Source organism: Manis pentadactyla, chromosome 13, assembly GCF_030020395.1.
Source record: "Manis pentadactyla isolate mManPen7 chromosome 13, mManPen7.hap1, whole genome shotgun sequence".
NCBI classification, from domain to species: Eukaryota; Metazoa; Chordata; class Mammalia; order Pholidota; family Manidae; genus Manis; species Manis pentadactyla.
Window position 1 is genome coordinate 94,946,845 of NC_080031.1, and position 19,399 is coordinate 94,966,243.

At 51.4% G+C, this 19,399-nt stretch overlaps 1 protein-coding gene across 4 annotated transcripts in view; it reads right to left on the reverse strand.

The window, feature by feature from the left end:
- FSTL4 (follistatin like 4) overlaps positions 1–19,399 on the reverse strand; it is a 428,422-nt gene that overhangs the window by 38,426 nt on the left and 370,597 nt on the right. For all 4 annotated transcript variants that reach the window (XM_036907566.2, XM_057490874.1, XM_057490875.1 and 1 more), the window contains one exon: positions 7,442–7,562. In XM_036907566.2, coding sequence (XP_036763461.2) covers positions 7,442–7,562 — 121 coding nt within the window. The remainder of the gene's footprint in view (positions 1–7,441; positions 7,563–19,399) is intronic.

Sequence of the window (19,399 nt, forward strand, 5' to 3'; positions counted from 1 at the left end):
GAACAGATGAGGAAATTCTGAAAAAATGAGAGGGATGACTGTCATTTTTCCATGCCAGATGCTACAAAATATTATAATTGCAAATGCTGGGAAGTGGGGAAGGTTAGGGTGAGGCAGGGGTGGGTGGCAGGGGTGGGGGTAGAGGGGGAGGGCTGAGGGAATTCTCATCCTCAGTCAGGCATCACATTAATGATCTTGACTGATTTTACAAAACTCAATTTTGTCAACATTTACAAGTATTATCAATTCAATATTGTGCAGCCAACATTTATTAAATGCCAGGTATTTAATTTCACAGTGTCAGGCATTATGGACAGAGCAGTGAAGAAGACTGGCCCTGGTCCTGTTGTCATGGGCTTTCTGTCTGGAGATGGTGACTAAATGATTAACTGCAAGTGTGGCGAGCATTAACAGAAGGGAGCTTTGGGGGCACGATGCCAGGGGTTCAGGAGGCCTTATCAGAATAGAGCAGGATCCACTTTGTCCACCCACAAAGGAAATACAGACCTTTCTTATGTGTGGGTGCTTGCCCCTTTATTGGTAGCAGATTTAGGTCACTGATGGTTGGCCAGTGAACTGGGAACTCTAAACTGGTGGTGTGTGGGCTGGCCGCCTCAGTGCCGTGGACAGTGGCCCTCTTCTCTCACGCCCACATTGGGTTCCCCATTTCTCCTGGCTCTTTCCATAAAATGCTTTTAATTTCCTTTCTCCTGGCTCTTTCCAAAAAATGCTTTTAATTTCTATCTTGGAAAAAACCCCAAGCCTCTTTACTCCAACTTCTCCCCGAGCTGGGCCCCCTTTTCTGCTTGCGTACACCCTGACGAGTTGTCCACACTCGGCTCTAACTACTCTCCTTGTTCCTGGTTAAGCCAGTTCCAGGTCTGCAGGCTTTCCCCACCAGCTGGAATCTGCTCTTCCAGGCCGTGGTGACGCCACCCCATGCTGGCGGGCCCAGTGGCCAGGCCTCTGACCCGTCTGCAGCGTTTGGCACAGCGGATCACTGTCCCCCGCCTCGGCCCCAGAACCATGCTCCTGGCTCTCCTCCCGTCTCGGTGGCCTCGCCATCTTCCTTGCTGGTGTCTCTCACCTCCCGGGCTCTCAGTCCTGCTCTGCTTGGACATGCTCCACCTACGCTTGCTCCTACCCCAGGCCATTGACTTTAAATGCCACCCGCCCTACAAGGCATCTGAAATGTGCATCTCCAGTCCAGTCTCTCCCTTCGGCTCCAAACGCAGGTCCACAGCTGGCTGCACAACACCTCACGTTTACCACGTCCCCAGGCGCTCCTGTTCTTTCTCCCCCAATCCGGGGGCTGAACCCCTCCTGAGTACTCGGCCGCTCCACTTCTTTGCTTGGACCATGATCCTTTGGAGGCATCCTTGGCTTTCTCACTGAGCTGACACGAATGTCACCTTGTCCGTAAGGCCTTCGCGGGCCATCTTACCTAAAGTTTATCTGACTCTCCTGATCTCCTTCTGCCTCTTAACGTTCTTCGTCCTTTTCACCCTTTGGCTTGCTCCACAAGGATGGGGATTTTGGTCTATTTTGAACTGCTATGTTTTCAGTACTTATCCTGGCATGTCGGTGAAACTCAGGAATTCTGTATTAAATGAACTGTGTTTATGCTGAGACCTGAAAATTGAGGTGAGCTGGCAGCAAAGTGCGGGAAGACGATTCTCCCCAAGGGAACAATCAGGGCACGGCCAGGAGTCTGGAAAGCAGGCACATGTTGGTGGAGGCAGGCTTGTGGGGGGCCAAGAGACGAGGCCGGAGGAGGGCCAGGCGCAGACCACGGTGCATGTGTGTGCTGTGAGCGTGCACGTACGGGCCTGCATGCATGCCTGTGGGCTCACGGGGACAGGAAGCTGCCACCACCCCCTGTGAACCTCAGACCTCCCCTGGTTTTTCCTGGGGGATGGCAAGGAGGAGGCTAAAGGAGCTTAGCCAGGCCAGCAGCAATAGAAGGGGGCGCTGCAGACGGTCCTAGGGCCTCTGGGTCTTCCCAGCCAGCGTCCTGCAAAAAGGGGCCCTGTGAGGTGGAAGGCGAACCCCAGGGCACTGAGCAGCTCCATCGAGAAGCCCATCTTGCCCTGACCTCACTACTTCCTAAGGGAAAAACCGGCACAAGGACGTTTACAAAAAAAAAAAAAGAACAGAATCATCCTGTCAGTTCGGTGGGAGCATCTTTTGCCTCCAGCACCAAACTGTCCACATATGTGATGAGGCGTCTTCTGAGCCTACGGCTGGCGCAGACGGGCTGAGCCCTGAGTGAGTGCCCATCCACCTCGGGCAGGATCCAGCTTCCTGCCAGGACAGGGAGGGCAGGAGAAGAACCCTGGGCAGGGAGGCATTAAAGACCTCGTTCCCTGGGGCCCCAGCTGAATGCGGCCCCATCAGGAAAGTCCTGCATTTTCTTTGTGGGAGACAGAGAAAGCGGCTACCGTCCTAGAATGGGGGGTGGGGCGGAGGCGCGGCCCTCTGCCAGCGCCAAGGCCAAGATCCCACTGTGTTCCCTGGGCCCTGACTTCCCCTCTTTTTGTGTTAATTGGTGCACTAAAAATAATTCGAAATTAATATGTCCTGGGTAAACACATTCATTTTCCTTTCAACTTGCAAAACCGTTCAGTGAATGCATATGAATACGCAACACAAAGCCCCATTTTCTCTGGGACACTTCGATCATTTCCAAGGTGAGAGGCAGCATAAAAATGTCCTAAGTAAGAGGCACATTCACAAAAGTATCAAGCTGGAGTAATAACAGATTCGGGAGATTATTATTGTGTTTTGGGAATGAATCATTACTTGTCTGAACTGTGGAGAGTTGGAGGGTGTTTTTATTTTAAAGGATTAATCATTTATGTGAGGTTCTTCATCCTTTCTAGGAAAGCAATGTGGGAGGTTTGCATGAAGTTATAAATCATGTCGGTGTTTGGGCCTCATCTCTGGCTGGCCTGGGCTATGGGTAAGTTATACTAATAATTTGGGAGAGGAAGTAGGTAACTAGAAGGGTTCCCTTTAGCAGAGTCTTGGATGGAAAAGCCCCAGAAGACAGCCCAGCCTGTGCTCAGGGTCTCACCCTGGCCACAAGGATATAGGGCAGCTCCAGGGAGGAGTCTGTATTTTATTCCTGGCTTGGCAAGTTTCTCTGAATCTTATTTTTGCATTTGTATAATGGGTTGGAGGCTCTCTGAGGGGCCACCAGCTCATCCCTGTTCACTAACTACAGTTAAATATGGCTTGAGACAAACCAAAATCTCCACCATATCTGTCCCACTTTGGACTTTGAACTCCATCTGTGCCAGGCATTTTCCAAGTATTTTACACATATCGTGTCTCACAGGCCTACAAGGCAGGAGTTACTATTATTATTCCTAGTTTACAGGCTAGTTTACTTGCCTAAAGACTGTGTCAAGGAAGTACCAGCACTAGGACTTGAACCCAGGTCTCCCCTGCTCAGAGTTCATGTATCGACCCTACGACAGAGGTGTTGCCAGCTTGGTCTGCACTGTGCCTCGGGCAAACAGCCCCGGCCCCGCTCCAGTTCCCAGGGGAGGGAACTCTGTCTCTTGGCCCACAGGCCTCACATTAGCCCCCAGCACATCTGCTGTTCACCTGGCATCTTCCGAGCCCTGCGAGAGGCAGGTAACTGGCCGGGCCCTCAGTTCCTCCTTTGCCATCCCCTCCTTCCTGCTTAGCATTGCCTCCCAAGAACACAAAGCCATTGCCTGCTGTCCAGGGAACAAGTACGGGGCAGTGACTGTAAGGCTCCCCTCCTCTGACCGAGGAGAAGGCAGCTGGAGGAGCGTCACCCCCTGCCTGTGTGTCCCGGGCACTGCCTGAACTCAGGAAGCCGCAGGCCATCTGCCGGGCCAAGCGGGGACCAAACGGGACCCCCAACAGCACTGCTGGCCACCCCACCCGAGGCTGCTGCTCAGGGACATCTTTCATGCCATTGACCCATGCTCGGGATGAATGGCAAAAAGGAACAAGTGCCATAGCTGAATTTGCCGCTGCCTTCTCGTTCCTTCCTCGTGAGCCACCTTAGCATTCCTTCTGCCCTGAGCAGAACGTGCCGTCTCAGTGGACACGGTTCCTCCTGCCCGAAGGCGTTTGGCACCAAGCTGCAGCCTGCCTACCGCCTGCCTGTGCAGCCTCCCACGGCAGCCCAGCCCTCCCAGGGACCGGAGCCGCATCAGGACTGTGTGCAGTGGTCGGCTGAGCCCCACCTGGGGCTGGGTGACCACGCCACTTGGCTCACCACCTTCGGTCGTACTGAGGGTGGTGGCTGGGACTTACAGTCACTGCTCCCGGTCCTTCATTAGATTCCCACTAGGCAGCTCTTTCTGACCAGGCCTGAGCTTAGCTCCAGGGGCAGAAATACATGAGGCAGGGTTTCTGTCCCCTGTTCCCCGTAGTTGAGCCCACAGCAACTCAGCATGGACCTGCTGACCCCACCGGCATCCCACATCTGGATTCTCCAACAGCAACAAGACAACGCCCTGGTGGGAGGGCCCGGGCGGGGGCAGGTGCCAAGGGTCTGGGCTTTGGAGTTAAGATCTGTTCTGCAGTTACTAACTGTAGGGCTGGGGGTCCTGGGCAAATCATTTAATGTCTCTGAGCCCCCATTTTCTCATCTGTGAAATAGGGATGGTGCAGAGTAAGTACCCAGTAGATGTTACTGCTTGTAATTGTGCCTTTGATATCCCTCCATTTGCAACAACATCTTTCTGTCTTTCCACACTGATAGGGCTTCTTTCCTTCCCAGTCGCACACAGCAAGGTGAGCTTCTGGAATACTTGGAAAGCCTCATATCTTGTTCCCTGGACAGCAGGAAACACTAGGGAGGCCACACCAGGCCTACTTTAGTATAGCTCCCGCAAGCGAGCCCAAGTGCCAGCTCTGAGTGCCCGGGAGTCGGCCCAGTAGGTTCCTGGAGGCAGGGCCACCTTAATGGCCTTCCCTTGCTGTCACAGGAGACCAGCCATGAGAGCCAATTAATAAGGTAGAAAACTGAACACAAAATCGAGGTCCCAGGGAGCTTTCTCTGACACTATTGGTGGTCAGCTGGAAGAGAAGGCTTAAATCTCTCAGCTGTTAGGCAATGATCTCAAGCGGCCTCTGTGGATCTCAGCGGGAAGGTTTTGCTCTGTTTAGACTCCCCTGGGCCAGGAGCAGCCTGTTCAGTGGAGAGCAGGCATTGCTGGGCTAGAGGGTGGTGGGGAGAGGGCTCCAGTGGAACTCTCCAAAGCTGGCTGCATGATTACTTTCCATCTGGTGGAAGAGCCTATTCTCTACTTGGCATCCAGCAACACCCCCTGGTGTTTGTGGGTCTGGGCCTTGCTCCTGGATTCACACTGGGAGCGAGGGATGGCCCATCCACATCCTGAGCTCAGTCCCGGAATTCTGGGGCAACAAGGCCAAAGGGCCCTCCTAGCACCACGGACCTGCTACTTCTTGCATTAAGGTGTTTAAGACCAGTCTCCTCCTGAAGCCTGAGGTGAGAACAGGCTTTCACCTGGGACTTTCTCAGCAGAGGGCTCCCCTTCCCACCTCACAGATTTGCTTTGGAGGAAATAAAGGGGACCGGGCTCATACCCTCAACTTGTGCCCTTCGTTCTTGTGAAGTGGGGACAGGGTTTAATGGACTGAACTGAGGATCTGGGAATACTGGTTGATTTCCTTTCTCCAGGCTTGTCTGAGTGCCTGAGGGATCAGGGGCTAAGCATGAGGAGGTGTTTGGCAACCCATCATTCACCAGCGTTATACTCTGCACCATGTTGTGCCACTTGCCAGTTTGAGATGGTAAAGCCCTCTTCACACTGCAGAGCACATGCTCTGCCCTCCGAGCGGCCCCTGCTGGGTAAGAGGCCCAGACACTGCCTGCCGGCTGCACCTTATACCAGCCTCTGTATTCCAGCCTGGGGTGTTATAACCAGGAAGCCCAGGGTTATTTCTGGTGAAGTGCAGAGACTTCATTGTAGCCACAAAACCCCAAAGAATTAAGTATGTCCCAGCCCAAGAGAAATACTAATAAAATATGGCTTAGGCATGTATGAATATAAATATCCCTAAAACATCCTCAGGATAAATGCAGAGGCAACTGAGCTCACCCAGTTGTCCTTAAATGGCTTGTCACCCTTGGTCCCAGAGGGAAGCAGCACTGAACCTTGTGATGTAATCATTCTTGGCACCTTTTGTACTTTATCTCAGAGCAGAAGCCCTGAACACAGGCTGGCACAAAGGATCTGGGGCTGCCTCGGAGCTTCCAAACTACTCCCTGATGCACACACACCCTGCTCAGCCCTACTGGGTGACAGGTGATGCCCAGCTGGGCTTGGCTGGGTGAGTCTAATTCCCCTGGGGTGCTGATCTGCCATGGCACTGTGATGGCTTGTTTGTTCTGATGGCTGGAGAGATCAGGTTGGGGCGGCCAGTAATGTGACACAGCGGGCAGAGCACAAGCCCTGGACCTAGAATGACACCAGATGTGATCCCAGGCACGTGACCTTAGAGACTCACCCGTAAAGTGAGTTAAAATATACCAACTGTGATGAATTATCATAAGGATTGGCCAGAATATGTGCTCAGAAAACACCAGCTATTGTAATTGTTGATGTTGTCATCAGTAGGGGCTAATGCTTCCCAGTTTCTAGGAGTCCCAGTGACACAGGGGCCTCATGAGAAGCAAAGCAAACCTCCCAAGCCTGCTCAGGTTCTGTGCCAGCTTGGCCCAAGCTGAGACTCTGAGCCTCTTGGGGAGGGAGTTGGGAACCAGACCCTGTTGGAGGAAGCCATGTCTCGTGATTGGACAAATGATATGGGTGCTCGCTGCCTGGAAGGTCAGTGGTTTTAGTGCCTGCTTCTCACTGGCTCTGGGAGCAGAGCTGCTCACCGTCAGGGCACATTCTGTGGGTGCCTGCTGGGCCCTTAGCTGCTGAGCGTGACCTGTCTGAGTGACTGTAAGGATATAAAGAGCTCTGCCCAGGGCTCAGGGGCTCTGAGGCAGTGGGGGGGCTGGGAAGCAGAGACCAGCTTGCTGCTTGCAGACTTGCCCTGACATAGACGGGACTCTAGCATTTGACCTGCCACTGTGGGAATAAAGCTGGGTATAAACCCTTTTACCTACAATGTTCTGTTGTCATTTTTTGGTCTCACGGAATCCAGAATGAACTTGCCCAGAGCTGAAACCCTCAGGCAACACAATGACTCATCCCCTTGCACCAGGATTCAATTCCATCAGAGGAGGCTTTGGTGAAGCCAGACCTGGAAATTAGTTGCCAGACTTTGTCCTTTGCCCACTGCTCCCCTTTACTTCTGAGAGATATGGGATATTTGGGGGTCAGGTAGTTAAGACAACAGGCTGTAGGAGGGAGGAGGTGGTTCTGAGCAGCATGTTGGGAATGCTTGTGGGGGGACAGCATGCACAGAGCCATTTACTAACCATTCACCTGCAGGACGTGGGTCTGGAACAGCTCCTCATGGCCGGAGGCATGGCAGGTGTAATTGCCCATGTGGATGGTGGTCACCTTGGTGATGTAGAGGGAGTCGTCCTCTCCGAAGTCCTGCATGGGACCAGGAAGACAAAGAGATTGGCCCCTCTGCTGAGTAGGCTGGCAAGGTGGCCAGGAAAACAGAGACCGGACAGTTGTGAGAGATTTGCTTACTGCCTGGCTCCTTGCTTAGCCGGAACTGCCTCAGGGCTGCACTGGCTTGGGCAGCAGGAATTCTCTCTCTTCTGTGCTGCTCACCCAGACCTTGTACATCCATGTAAGCCCGTGTTCACCTTCCCTGTGAGACCCCCTGGAACACCTTCCCCAGCAGGCTTACTCTGTTTTTAGGACCTGGGCTCACCTGCCCCTCCAATCAATCTTGCACAGGCTTGGCTGGTTTCCTGGGGTTCTAGTCTACCTGACATAACGTTCTGGAGGGAGGACCTTGTTCAGACTCAGTAAGCTTTTTCTTAAAGGGCTGGATAGCAAATATTTTTGACTGTGTGGGCTGTAAAGTTTCTGCCGACTACTCAACTCTGCCTTGTACCATGAAAATAGTCATCACAATACATAGATTAATTAGTATCATTATGTTCCAACGACATTTTATTTAAAATACTAGGTGGTGGGACAGGTTTGGCCTGTGGCTGTAGTTTGTTTACCACTGGCTAGAGCCACCTCCATCACAAAGCAAGTTAAGGCTTCTTTCAGAGATAACCCAGGAGAAGGGACATAGAACTCTGAGGAAAAGGAGGGCAAATAACACGCAGGGCAGGGACATAGGAGAGAAGTAGCAACGGCTGATGCCAGGACACCGTAAGATTTGGCTCAGTAAGCCTTGTCCCTGTGACCTTTGCAGCTTCATAGTGTGGAATCGTACTGGGCCAGGACCTAGGGGAGGAATGGGCAGGAGGGCATTTGGCTGGGTTCCCTGATGAGCACCTGGGCACAAAGCACTCTCCCAAGGCCTTTTAGGCAGCTGCATTCTTTTTTGCAGAACCACACACAATGCTGGCCCTGTGCAGGCACCAACTGCAGACATGCAGAAATGGAATTACTGGGGTTTCAGGGAGACCCTGAACCAGGGTGGGTATTAGCTACCAAATATCTCTGAGGTGTGGTGCTTGGAGCTGATGGGAAAGACGGGGCCCTGGCTCACTGGTAAGAAACTACTATGTAGTGCTGACTTGGAGGGTGATGGGAAGCCCAGCTGGGACTCAGGTTTTATCTTGAACTCACACTGACCAAACATCCCCTCATCCCTCTGGGCACTGGTTCCTCCACATGGGAGTTGTGCACAATCCATGTGCCCTGTCTGCCTCATGGGGTGTTGGGGGAGATCTGGCAAGAGAATGCATGTGTGGGGAAAATGGAAGTTCCTATGGCCGGGATCCTCACCTGACCCTAAACTACTTGATGTAATTTGCCTGCTGCTAGGCTACTGCTTCCACACCTTAGGCAATAAGCTAGTATTGACTGGGTCACTGTATAAAGAGCTCTGCCCAGGGCTCTGGGTGGAGGCAGAGACTAAGGAGGATTACAGACCTGCAGACTGTTGGATACGGACGTGATTCCAGTGCTTGACCTACTGCTGGGGGAATAAAGCCGGGTATAAACCCTTTTATCCGAAGAACATTCTGTTGTCATTCCTTGGTCTCACTGAATCCATAGTAAACCTGCCTGGGGATGGAACCTTCAGGCAAGACAGCATGTAAATACATTTTCCAATGGTGGAAGTATGACATCCATGGAGGATGTTACTTCTCTTGTTATTTATTAGCAGAAAATGCAAAACCCCTCTTTAAGCCCTGGAGCCAACACCAAACCATCCCTCTTGCCACAGAAGCAATCAGGTGGTAGGAGGAGAGAACGTTGCCCATCATTATGGCACAAGGGTTGTCCAAGGGCAGCCACAGGGCAGCTCCCGGTCCTTGTTTGTATTCATGCTTCTGCTCCCTGAAATGCTGACCCTCTGCCTTGCTCACACCCTTGAGGGCCCAGAGCCAACCATCATGAGCCTTCTAAAGATGCTTTCTGGCTAATTAGCCCATGGAGGCAGTGCAGGTCCACTGAGGTTGGGCTGGAGCACAGCTGAGAAGATGGACGGGAGACGTGTGCCACCCGCTTTGCTTTCAGTGTTAGGACAAAAATTCCCAACAGCGCACCCAGTGGAGTGAAATATTGGAGAGGGCTGCTGGAACCCTGTGAGTTTTTTTCTGAAACATTTCTCTGCTTACAAAAGCCCTGTTGCTCTCACTCTGTGGAAGCTTCAATAATAAAAATGAAACACCAGATAGCTGATTTGTCCTATGTCACAACAGAGTCATAAAGGGTTCATACCTGAGTTGCTTATGAAAAGTTAATGGTTAGTCAATTATGGGGCTGACGTATTTCTAGTTTAAGCTGTTTCCTGTGTCAAAACCCAAGTCTGGAGGGAAATAGATTTTGCTTGGAGCTGCCATGGTGAGGTGGCATCTTGAAAAGAGGGCTGGGAAGCTGGGTGCAGCCCCCACCTTGGGTGGGTTCCAGGGTAGCTTCCAAACCTAAGGGCAGCACCAGAGCTGCTTGCAGGAGTCTGATACTGGGGTCCCCTGGCATTTCCCCCTGCCACTATCTCCCTGAGCCTTCATATCCACAGACCATCCATGTCATAGGAGGGCACTGCACACTGGCCTTGGGTGCTGGCACCCCTGTTCTTGTTGCACCCGTGATGGGGCTGTATTACAGTCATGGGGCCACAACATTCCTTGAGCTGAGAGGCGTGCCCAGCAGAGGTTCCCACAGATCTCTGTCGATGCCCTGGTAATACCTTCAGCTCACAGCCTCCAAGGGTCTGTGTGTCAGGAAGCTTTGTTTAATCCTCAGGAAAAAAAAACCCCTGAAAACCATAAAACAAACAAACCCCAGTCCCACTGTGTTCTGGTTCTTTGTGCTTGACAAGAGAGGTGCCCGCCTCCTGCTTTCCCATCCTCCCAAATGTTGCCAGTCACATGGGGTCAAAAGGAGGTGGCTGGTGGGGGGCAGAGAACAAGTCTTGCCCCCTGCCTCCCCATCATGCTGCGCTCCTCAGGCCAGGGCACGCTGGGATTGACCAAAAAGAGGGCTCAGCTCAGAGCAGCAGGCAGAGATGGAAAAGCCCATGCCTGTAATCCCAGACTCGGTTGATGACTTTTGATGAGCCCCTAACAAAGTCATTTAACCTCTCAGTCTGTTTTCCCTCACTGCTCCTAGGAACAGAGGCATCTCTGTTAAAAATTCATTTATAAGATGCTTCCCCCAGTGGTCACTTTCCTTTCAGACTCTCAAAGGACAGACTTGCCACTCAGCGAGGACCTGCAGAACCAGTCCGCTTGCCCAGAAGTCCCTGCAACCTGAAGCAATCTGTAAGTAGTGCTGAGCCCCCGGGGAGGTCTGCAATGGACAGACTTCTCCTGGGTGATCCTCAGTTGCTAAGGGGTGTGGGCCAGCTCTTCAAGGGCATGGGGGGCTGCTAGATGCATTATAGCTCTATTTGATCACCTAACTCATTACCAGCCTATGACTTAGACTCTGGGGAGAAATCGACTCTGTAATAAATAGAATAATGTCTCTGGGCTAAAACAATAGGCATCATATAATTATAGAACAAAGTGCATGTTGTTTGCTAGAACATGAATACTGGCTACAAAAATCAAATTTACCTCATTGGATGTGAGGAAATTACTTTAAAAATTGATTTATAAGAAGCTACATAAAACAAAACCTGCAATCCTTCCTCTCCTGAATGTTCTTTGAGATGTGTCTGAATACTGCTATCAATGCTTGATTGCATCTCTGTAATTGTCTTTTTATGGACGGCTTTTTTTTTTTGCTCTGATGCATAGAAATGTATTAGCAAAACTAAGGTTCCTTCCAGAGATAAACAGATGCCAGATCAGGCCATTCTTTGTAGTGATGCCCATCTATCTCTGGGAAAGAAACAATTTTATTGAAAGACAAAGATTTGCCTTTTAAAAAGCTATTTTCTAAGTATCTTCCCTTAATAAAGAAAGTTATTAAGTAAGACTTAAGTATTAATATTTAAGCAGAGGAGAGATGGGGGGATGCTGTCATAATGATACCTGTGAGTCAGGCCTAAGTAATACGAAGATGAACCGTCCATGCTAAATATTTACTGACTAAATGTTAAATACAGGGACTTCAGAGTGATTTCGGAGTTTAGGTTAATGATATTGTCAATGCTACAAGTTAAGACTCAGTTTAGAAACATTTGTTCAGAGCTTTTCCAACTCTGCCCCTCTCAGGAGCAGAAGGCTTCCTGGCAGCATCTGCCCTGGCTGTCTTTGGAGAGGACAGGGTAGAGGAGAGGGTCTTTCCACCTTGCCAGTTTCACTTTGACCCCTAGAGTTCACTAACCCACATTCCACCTGCACAAACATTTGAACACCATGGAGCAAACACCAAGTGACATGCAGTGCCTTGGCGATGGCCGGCTCTCAGAGATGTCCGCACTCACGTGTCTGTTATCCAGACCAAGCAAGGACCAGGTGCATCACTGTCGGGCACACGAAAACATCCACATGAGCACATTGAGGGAATGTGCATGTGTGTTCCAACCTGCCGGCTGTCTACAGCTGACCTCCCTGACCCACACTGCGCTTCCCCCACTGGTTACTTCCTTCCAGACCCTCAAAGGACATCCTTGCCACTCAGCAAGGACCTGCAGAGCAGAACCAGTCTGCTTGCCCAGAGTCCTCTTAAAAGAAGAAGTCCCTGCAAGCCGAAGCAATCCCTAAGTAGTGCCGAGTCCCCAGGGAGGTCTGCAATGGACAGTCATGTACAATGTGAGCAACCCAGGCCCTGGCTGGGGAGCCACAGGCGTGAGACGAGGGGCTGTGGGGAGGGCACCTGACTTCCCCAGGACTGCAGCAGGTATGTAGTCACTGGCTGACTTGGGCTTATGTGGTCAGTCTCCCCCACGACCTTGAGTGCCATGAATTGTCCCCATGTGCGGCATGTGGCCTGGTGCATCACTGGCACTCAGTGTTTGCTGAATAAATGGAGGCGCTGGCCAAGTGTGATGGCTCTTGGGGAGCTGTGAAGGAAAGGGTAGTGACATATAGTTGAACCCAGACAGTGGTCTGGCCTTTGCCCTCAGCTGCTGGGAGGTGAACGCTGGGCCTTGGAATGTCCTGTTTTGTAGGAGGGCCTTTGTTAGCCCGGGGCTTTGGCCTCCTGATAGTCTAACGACAATGTGATGTATGATGGGGTTTCTGTACCACTGGCATCAGTTCTGCCTCCCCAGGGGCTGGAGTCGAGGCCAGCTGCGCGGGCGGCATGTGATGGAGCTCTCACAGGAGCTCTGGAGCCCGGGCTTGGGAGAGCGTCCCTGGTCACAGCACTCTGCACGTGTTGTTACGTATCAGTCCTGGGAAACTGACATGTCCGTGGCTGCACCAGGTGCGGGAACAGAAGCTCTGCGTTGGACCTTCCTGGCCTCTGCTCCACAGGCTCCATCCTTTGGTTGATTTTAATCTGTATTCTCTCCCTATAATAAACCATAACTGTGAGTATAAAAGCTTTCAGTGAATCCTGCGAGTCCTCCTAGCAAATCACTGAAAGTAGTAGAAGGAACTCCCCAGGCTTGCACCTGTCGTCAGAGTGAAGGTGGTCTCGTGCTGACTGTTCTCTCTAACTTTGTAGTTAAAGACAACTCAAACGGGGACTCTGACCCAGTTGTGCGGATGCTGAGCCTTTGACCTGGGGACAGGCTTGTGTGTCCCAGTGCGTACAGGTACCCGGGTACCGGCAGCAGAAGTCTCACATCAGGGACATCTCTGTGTGCCCTCAGCTTGTCCATCCTCAGAGGCCAGAGGGCAGACACCTCTCGACTGGCCAAACTCCAGAATATCGTGTGGATGAGGGCAGCTGATGGAGCCCTCTGGTGAGCTGAAGGTCTGAGTCCCTGAATGGGGCTTTGGATTTCTTAGCTGATCAGTCTGTTGTGCACAACTAGGGCAGCAAGGGCCTTGGCGCTGAACTGCACTGCAGCAGTCAACTGAAGTTCCAGACCACCTTGAACCTGCTACCTTCATCAGGGAAACCTGCAACTCTACCCGTGGGACACTTGGATCATGAATCTCAGGCTGAGAGGGACTTACCAGGGCATCTAACCTGGACCACACTCAGCCAAGACACCTGACCAGCATTTATGCTGTCTTTGAAACCCTCCAGGGAGGATTTGATTGAATTTCCTTCCATGGCTCATTTCAGGGGCTAAGAAGCCTTGCAGTCAGGGATTTTCTCCTGATACAGAGTTTAAAACTCTTATACAGTGTAGGAGGGAGGAGTGTAAGCTGGTGCAATTTTTTGGAGAGAGCTTTGGCAATCTCCACCAAAAACATGCTCACCCTTGGATGTAGTCATTCCACTTCTAAGAACTTATCTTACAGACCTACTTACCCAAATGTGCAGAGAGGTATGTATGAAGATGCTTATTGCAGTATTATTTGCCATAGATAAAGCCTGGAAACAAGCTGACTGTGAGCCCCCAGGTGTGAGGTTAGGGCAGACACACTTGGGTGTGGCTTGGGGCTCTGGAAGCTGGCTCAGAACCTGCCTGAGGGATGTACCTTTGAGATGGGGCCCGAAGTGGTCACTAAGAGTAAGTGAAGCCTCAAAGCCAGTTCTCCGAGAAAGAAGGGTGACTGAGGAGACACTGAGGACAGGAAGGCCAGTGGAGGTACTTGGAGGGGCAGAGCGCCCCCCAGAGTCCCCTTGGCTGGTGTACCACGGGCCTGGGCCCTTTTCCTGGAGAGCGCTGGCCAATACTCCTGCTGGCCTGAGCTCACCCAAAGCCCAAAAGAACTGTATATTCATCTGCAACCAGGGGTTTTGACACAAGCAGGAGAGAACTGGCTAAAAGCCTTTGAGGGCTTCAAGTGTAGTGTTTTCAAGATTTTAAAACAAAATGTACTGAAGCGTTTAATGAGATTATTTTAATGCAGAACATACAACTACCATCTATTGTGCTGCAAACAGCTCACCATGCTAATCAAATGCCTCTCATCTTTTTACAATGAATTCATGACTAGTTCATACAAAGACAATAAAAATTAAATGAGTCATGGGCTTCTAAATCATTCTCTTTTGGTCTTTTTAATAACTCACTTCCAAAGTAGAGCTGGCTGAGAGTATATGCTTCATTAGAGTTATTCGTTCCTGGTTTTATACCATTTAGATGTGGGAATAAAGTGAACCTTCTGACACATCTTCAAACACTGCCATAAATACTTTCTTCTGATGGGTTTGGTTTTTCTGCTTTTATCACTGTACTGAACCTACCGACATTTGAAAGCCCCAAATAATGAGATTTAGTGAAGGAAAAAAAAAACAAAACATAACAAAAAAGAGTGACTCTTCCAAGTCATTTTAAATAAACTGGGTTTGTTATAGGCATTTTTTTTAAGAATACAATAGGAAAACATTCCCTCTCCCTGAGAATATCCTGGCCAAACAACTCCGTGTGCTGGTCTCAAGCCTCTGCCCCCTCTTGCTGGGGGCGAGGCTGGAGCACCATGCCACGGGCCCACGTCCAGAGCGGACACATCCCGCTGGGGCCAGCACAGCAGCGTGCACAGCAGAAGCAGGAGGCAGGCCCAGCTGGCCTGGAGCCAGGCCTTGGCAGTGCTGGCCACTGTGTCCCGAGAGTAAGGGGGCTGCAGGCACTGGCCAGTGCCAGGGCCCGGCGTCACTTAACACACGTGCCTCATGGAGCTGTGGTGAGGCTTAAACAAGTTGGTGCTTGTGACCTGGGCCCGTGCACTTGGGGCTGCTCAGGACCGATGCAAACACCAGCATCAACACAAGCAAAGGCATCAGCAGGTCAGCTGTTTGCTGGGACTTGTGCATGTGCTCTCCCTGCTTCTGCTCCCCTCATGGGCAGGGCCCGTGTCCCCGAGGATCCTAAGGGGCAGTGAGGGAGACAGTTTGAGGGGAGGGCAGGTGACGTTGAAATAGGACATGCAGACTGGGTTTGGGACAGTCATTCACTTCACCCCGGGTGGCTACTGTGTGGTCTGGGCAGAGGGCTGGACTGGGTCTGCATGTTTAGTTTCTGCAGAAAATGAGGCGGCCTCCCCCTCATTCCCCAGAACAACTAGTATGGGGGCCAGGTAGGGCAGGGTGTGTGGTTCTTCTGTGAGGTGGGAGCCCTGTGGCTTTGCCGCAAAGCCAGCCCGCTGGCAAAGGTCAAGGCTCTGTGGTCCAGGTGAAAAGTGAGGTGTCCAGGTGGGGTCAGGGGCATTCCAGGCTTCTGTGCAGGACTCCTATGTCCCACAGGTCCCTGTCTCCCAGGTGCCTTCCTAGTCAGGGCCCCCAGGCCTCTTGGTCAGCCCCCTCTGCTTAGTACCTGCAGTGACTGGCATATCGCTGTCCCCTTGCAGAGGGCTTCGTGTGGCTGTGTTGTGCTCCTGGGAGGGACTCACCGCCTGTCCCCAACAAGGCATGGTGCTGAGACCAGGGCGGGACTCAGGCCCGCAGTGAGGATTGGCAGGGCAAGGGCTAGTCCTCAGTCACACTGGCACTGGCACACTCCTGGGCTGCGCCTTGAGCTCCAGCCCTGGCCTCAGACAGACACGGTGGGGCTCAGGCTGAGGTGGGGAGCTGCAGAGCCAGGTCTGAAGCCACCCAGACGCTCAACTGCTTCAGTAAAGAAACCAGCGGCTGGCCGGGAAGTAAACAAAGTATGCTGTCCTTTGTTCGCTCCGGGGAAAACGCTCAGGAGTAGGAACTATTGGTTTCTCATCCATCAAACAGAAGGAGGCAGCGCAATCCAGACCCCAGGCAGAGAGGCGCAGCAGGAGCTCCGGACCGCTGCCCTTGCAGGGGAGCACCTGTTTTTGGGGACTTGGCACTCTTGGTCCCTAATGCTGCTCTCTGCTTGGGGGTGGTCTGTTTTTCCAGGGGCACGGAGGCTGGGCTGGGGTGACACTGAGGCCTCCTGCAAAGGGGTGGCTCAGGCATCCCCAGGAGGCACCCCAGGCCCATGCTGAACTCTCCGGCATCCTGAAGAAGGAGAGGGAAGCCTGTGCAGGGGCCTCAGGGAGCCTGGGGTGCTGCTCAGCTCCAAGCACGCCGTTGGGAAGTTACTGAGGAGGAAGGCCACCGGAACAGCAGGGCACCCCTTGTCTCTGGGTCCCACTTATTTGGGGAGCCTCCTTGGGGGCATATTTAATCTTAGGCTGGAAGGGGTTCAGGACTCCTGCAGGACACACACCTGTCATTCCCTGATCCCAGCGATTTCCTGATTAAAAATCTATAGTTCCCATTCCCCTCAGGGAACAACCAAGATCTTTTATGTTAACATTCAACCCAACCTGTCATTCCAGATTTCTCTCTCCCTTGCTTTTATCCCTGTGCCCTGAGGCCACAGAATCTCTCCGTCTGGTCCCCAGGACTGGCTCCCTCCTTCTCAAACAGAAGCAGCCACACAGTGTGGTAATTCGGTGTTCCTGGGTACCTCACCTCCCAAGAGGCCAGGGAAAAAGTGTGCCTACACTCTGGCACAGGGGCGGCGAGGTGCTGGCACTTAGTGAGCCCGGGGATGATCCCCCACATACGCCATCTGGACGGAGAGAGGCACACATCGGGTGCTGCTCGACAATCCTCGCTGGGGGTTTGAGAAGCTCCTTCTCACGTGGCTCTGGGCCGCAGGGGTACATTCCTTTCTGATCAAATGTTATTCCGATGCTTGAGGCATCCTTGATGTTTGCTAGTCAGAAAAGTTTAATCACATGTGTCATTAGGATGGCATTCCGTAACAGCTCTGTGACTGAATTCATTAACAGGATTCTTAACAGATTAGACAAGACAAATTAATATTTTGTTGCCCATCAAAGCTTCTCATTAAGAGAGTAGTGAAAAAGTGATTAATATTTTGTTGCCAATCAAAATGTCTCATACAAATGACCAAGAAAGGGGGCCGGCAGCTCTGCACGCTCTCTAAGCTGCCCCCCTGGGGTATTTTTGTTGTTGTTGTTGTTGTTCTCTACTGGGTCTTTATTTCACTGGAATATTAATGTAGGTTTTTGTTTCTTTTGTTACACAATTACATATTTTGTAAATTAAACATCTCAAACGTTTGAAAGTCAGAATAATACTAGTTAGGTGAGCAACTCATTTCTGTTTCTTTTTATATATGTTAATTCCGCCTTGGGTTTTGTAAGCTCGGTGTTCGAGCCAGTCGCTCATTATGGCTGGTGATGCACTTCAGCTCTGACGGCGGCAGGTGGGGTGCGTGCTCAGACACCGCAGGCTGAGGGATTCTAGGAACCCAACAGTCCCTGACTTTTTTTTTTTTGAGAGGGCATCTCTCATACTTATTGATCATATGGTTGTTAACAACAATGAAATTCTGTATAGGGGACTCAATGCACAATCATTAATCCACCCCAAGCCTAATTCTCAACAGTCTCCAATCTTCTGAGGCATAACAAACAAGTTCTTACATGGTGAACAAGTTCTTACATAGTGAGTAAGTTCTTACATGGTGAACAGTACAAGGGCAGCCATCACAGAAACTTTTGGTTTTGATCACGCATCATGAACTATAAACAATCATGTCAAATATGATTATTCGTTTAATTTTTATACTTGATTTATATGTGGATACCACATTTCTCTCTTTATTATTATGATTTTTAATAAAATGCTGAAGTGGTAGGTAGATACAAGATAAAGGTAGAAAACAAAGTTTAGTGTTGTAAGAGAGCAAATGTAGATGATCAGGTGTGTGCCTGTAGACTATGTGTTAATCCAAGCTAGACCAGGGCAATAAAACATCCACGTATGCAGAAGATTTCTCTCAGAATGGGGGGGTGAGGTTCTAAGCCTCACCTCTGTTGATCCCCAATTTCTCACCTGATGGCCCCCTGCGCACCAGTCCCTGACTTTTGCTCCCAAAGTGCCCCATGAATCCCGATGACCTGGCTCTCCTGCTCTCCTGCCTGATTTTCCGCCTAGGGCTGCTCTCCGCGGTGTCCCCAGAGTGGGGCTGCCACCTACCAGCCCGGGCTCTGGGCTCGGTGCCTCACACACACTCAGCTTGAAAATCCCCGGGCAAGGAGGACACCATCAGTCCCACTTCCTCACAGGCTCAGAGAAGTTCAACAGCTCACCCAAGACGGCTCGGGACCTGCTGGAGATGGCTGGTCAGTCTCCCTGTCCCTGAGACAAGGCTGCATCGAGGCTGCTTGGATGGTGTTGCCCACCCCTGACTGCAGGCAGCAGGGGCACCCAGGGGCATATCTGCCTGACTAGGGAGGCTTACTGGGCTGCTGCTGGCTGCTTTTGGGAGACTTAGGTTGCAAGGTGTTGAGAATGTTTTTGGCAGCAGCAGCGGTAATGACAATAATAATAGCAATAATGATAATGAGTGATGATAATGAGTGATAATAGCATGGACCACTGTATGCCAGGAACTTCATGTGTATTTTCCCATTTAATCCTCACTCTAACCTTCTGAGGCACAGGGCTAGATGTTATTTATCTCCATTTCACAGAGGAGGAAACTGAGGCTTAGAGAGGTTAAGTGCTCTTTCCAAGGTCACTCAACTCACTCAAGCACTACGTGGCAGAGCTGAGACTTAAACCCAGGTCCCTTTGACCCAGAGCTTGTGCCCTTCACTAAGGCTGTGCTGCCTCCGTCCCCTCCTTGAGGCATGGGGAGGCATGCGTGTGCATGTGCACGTGTGTGTATGTGTGCTGTGCTTTGTGTACATGAGCATGCGTCAGGTGAGGATTCCTGTGGGGCTGGTGCTGCCCTGCACCCTCGCCCAGAGGCCTCTGAGAAGCACACGGCCCTGCTTGTGGACTGTTGATTTGACCATGAGCAGCAAGTGTTTCCTGGGAGGTAAGGAGAGGCCATTAAT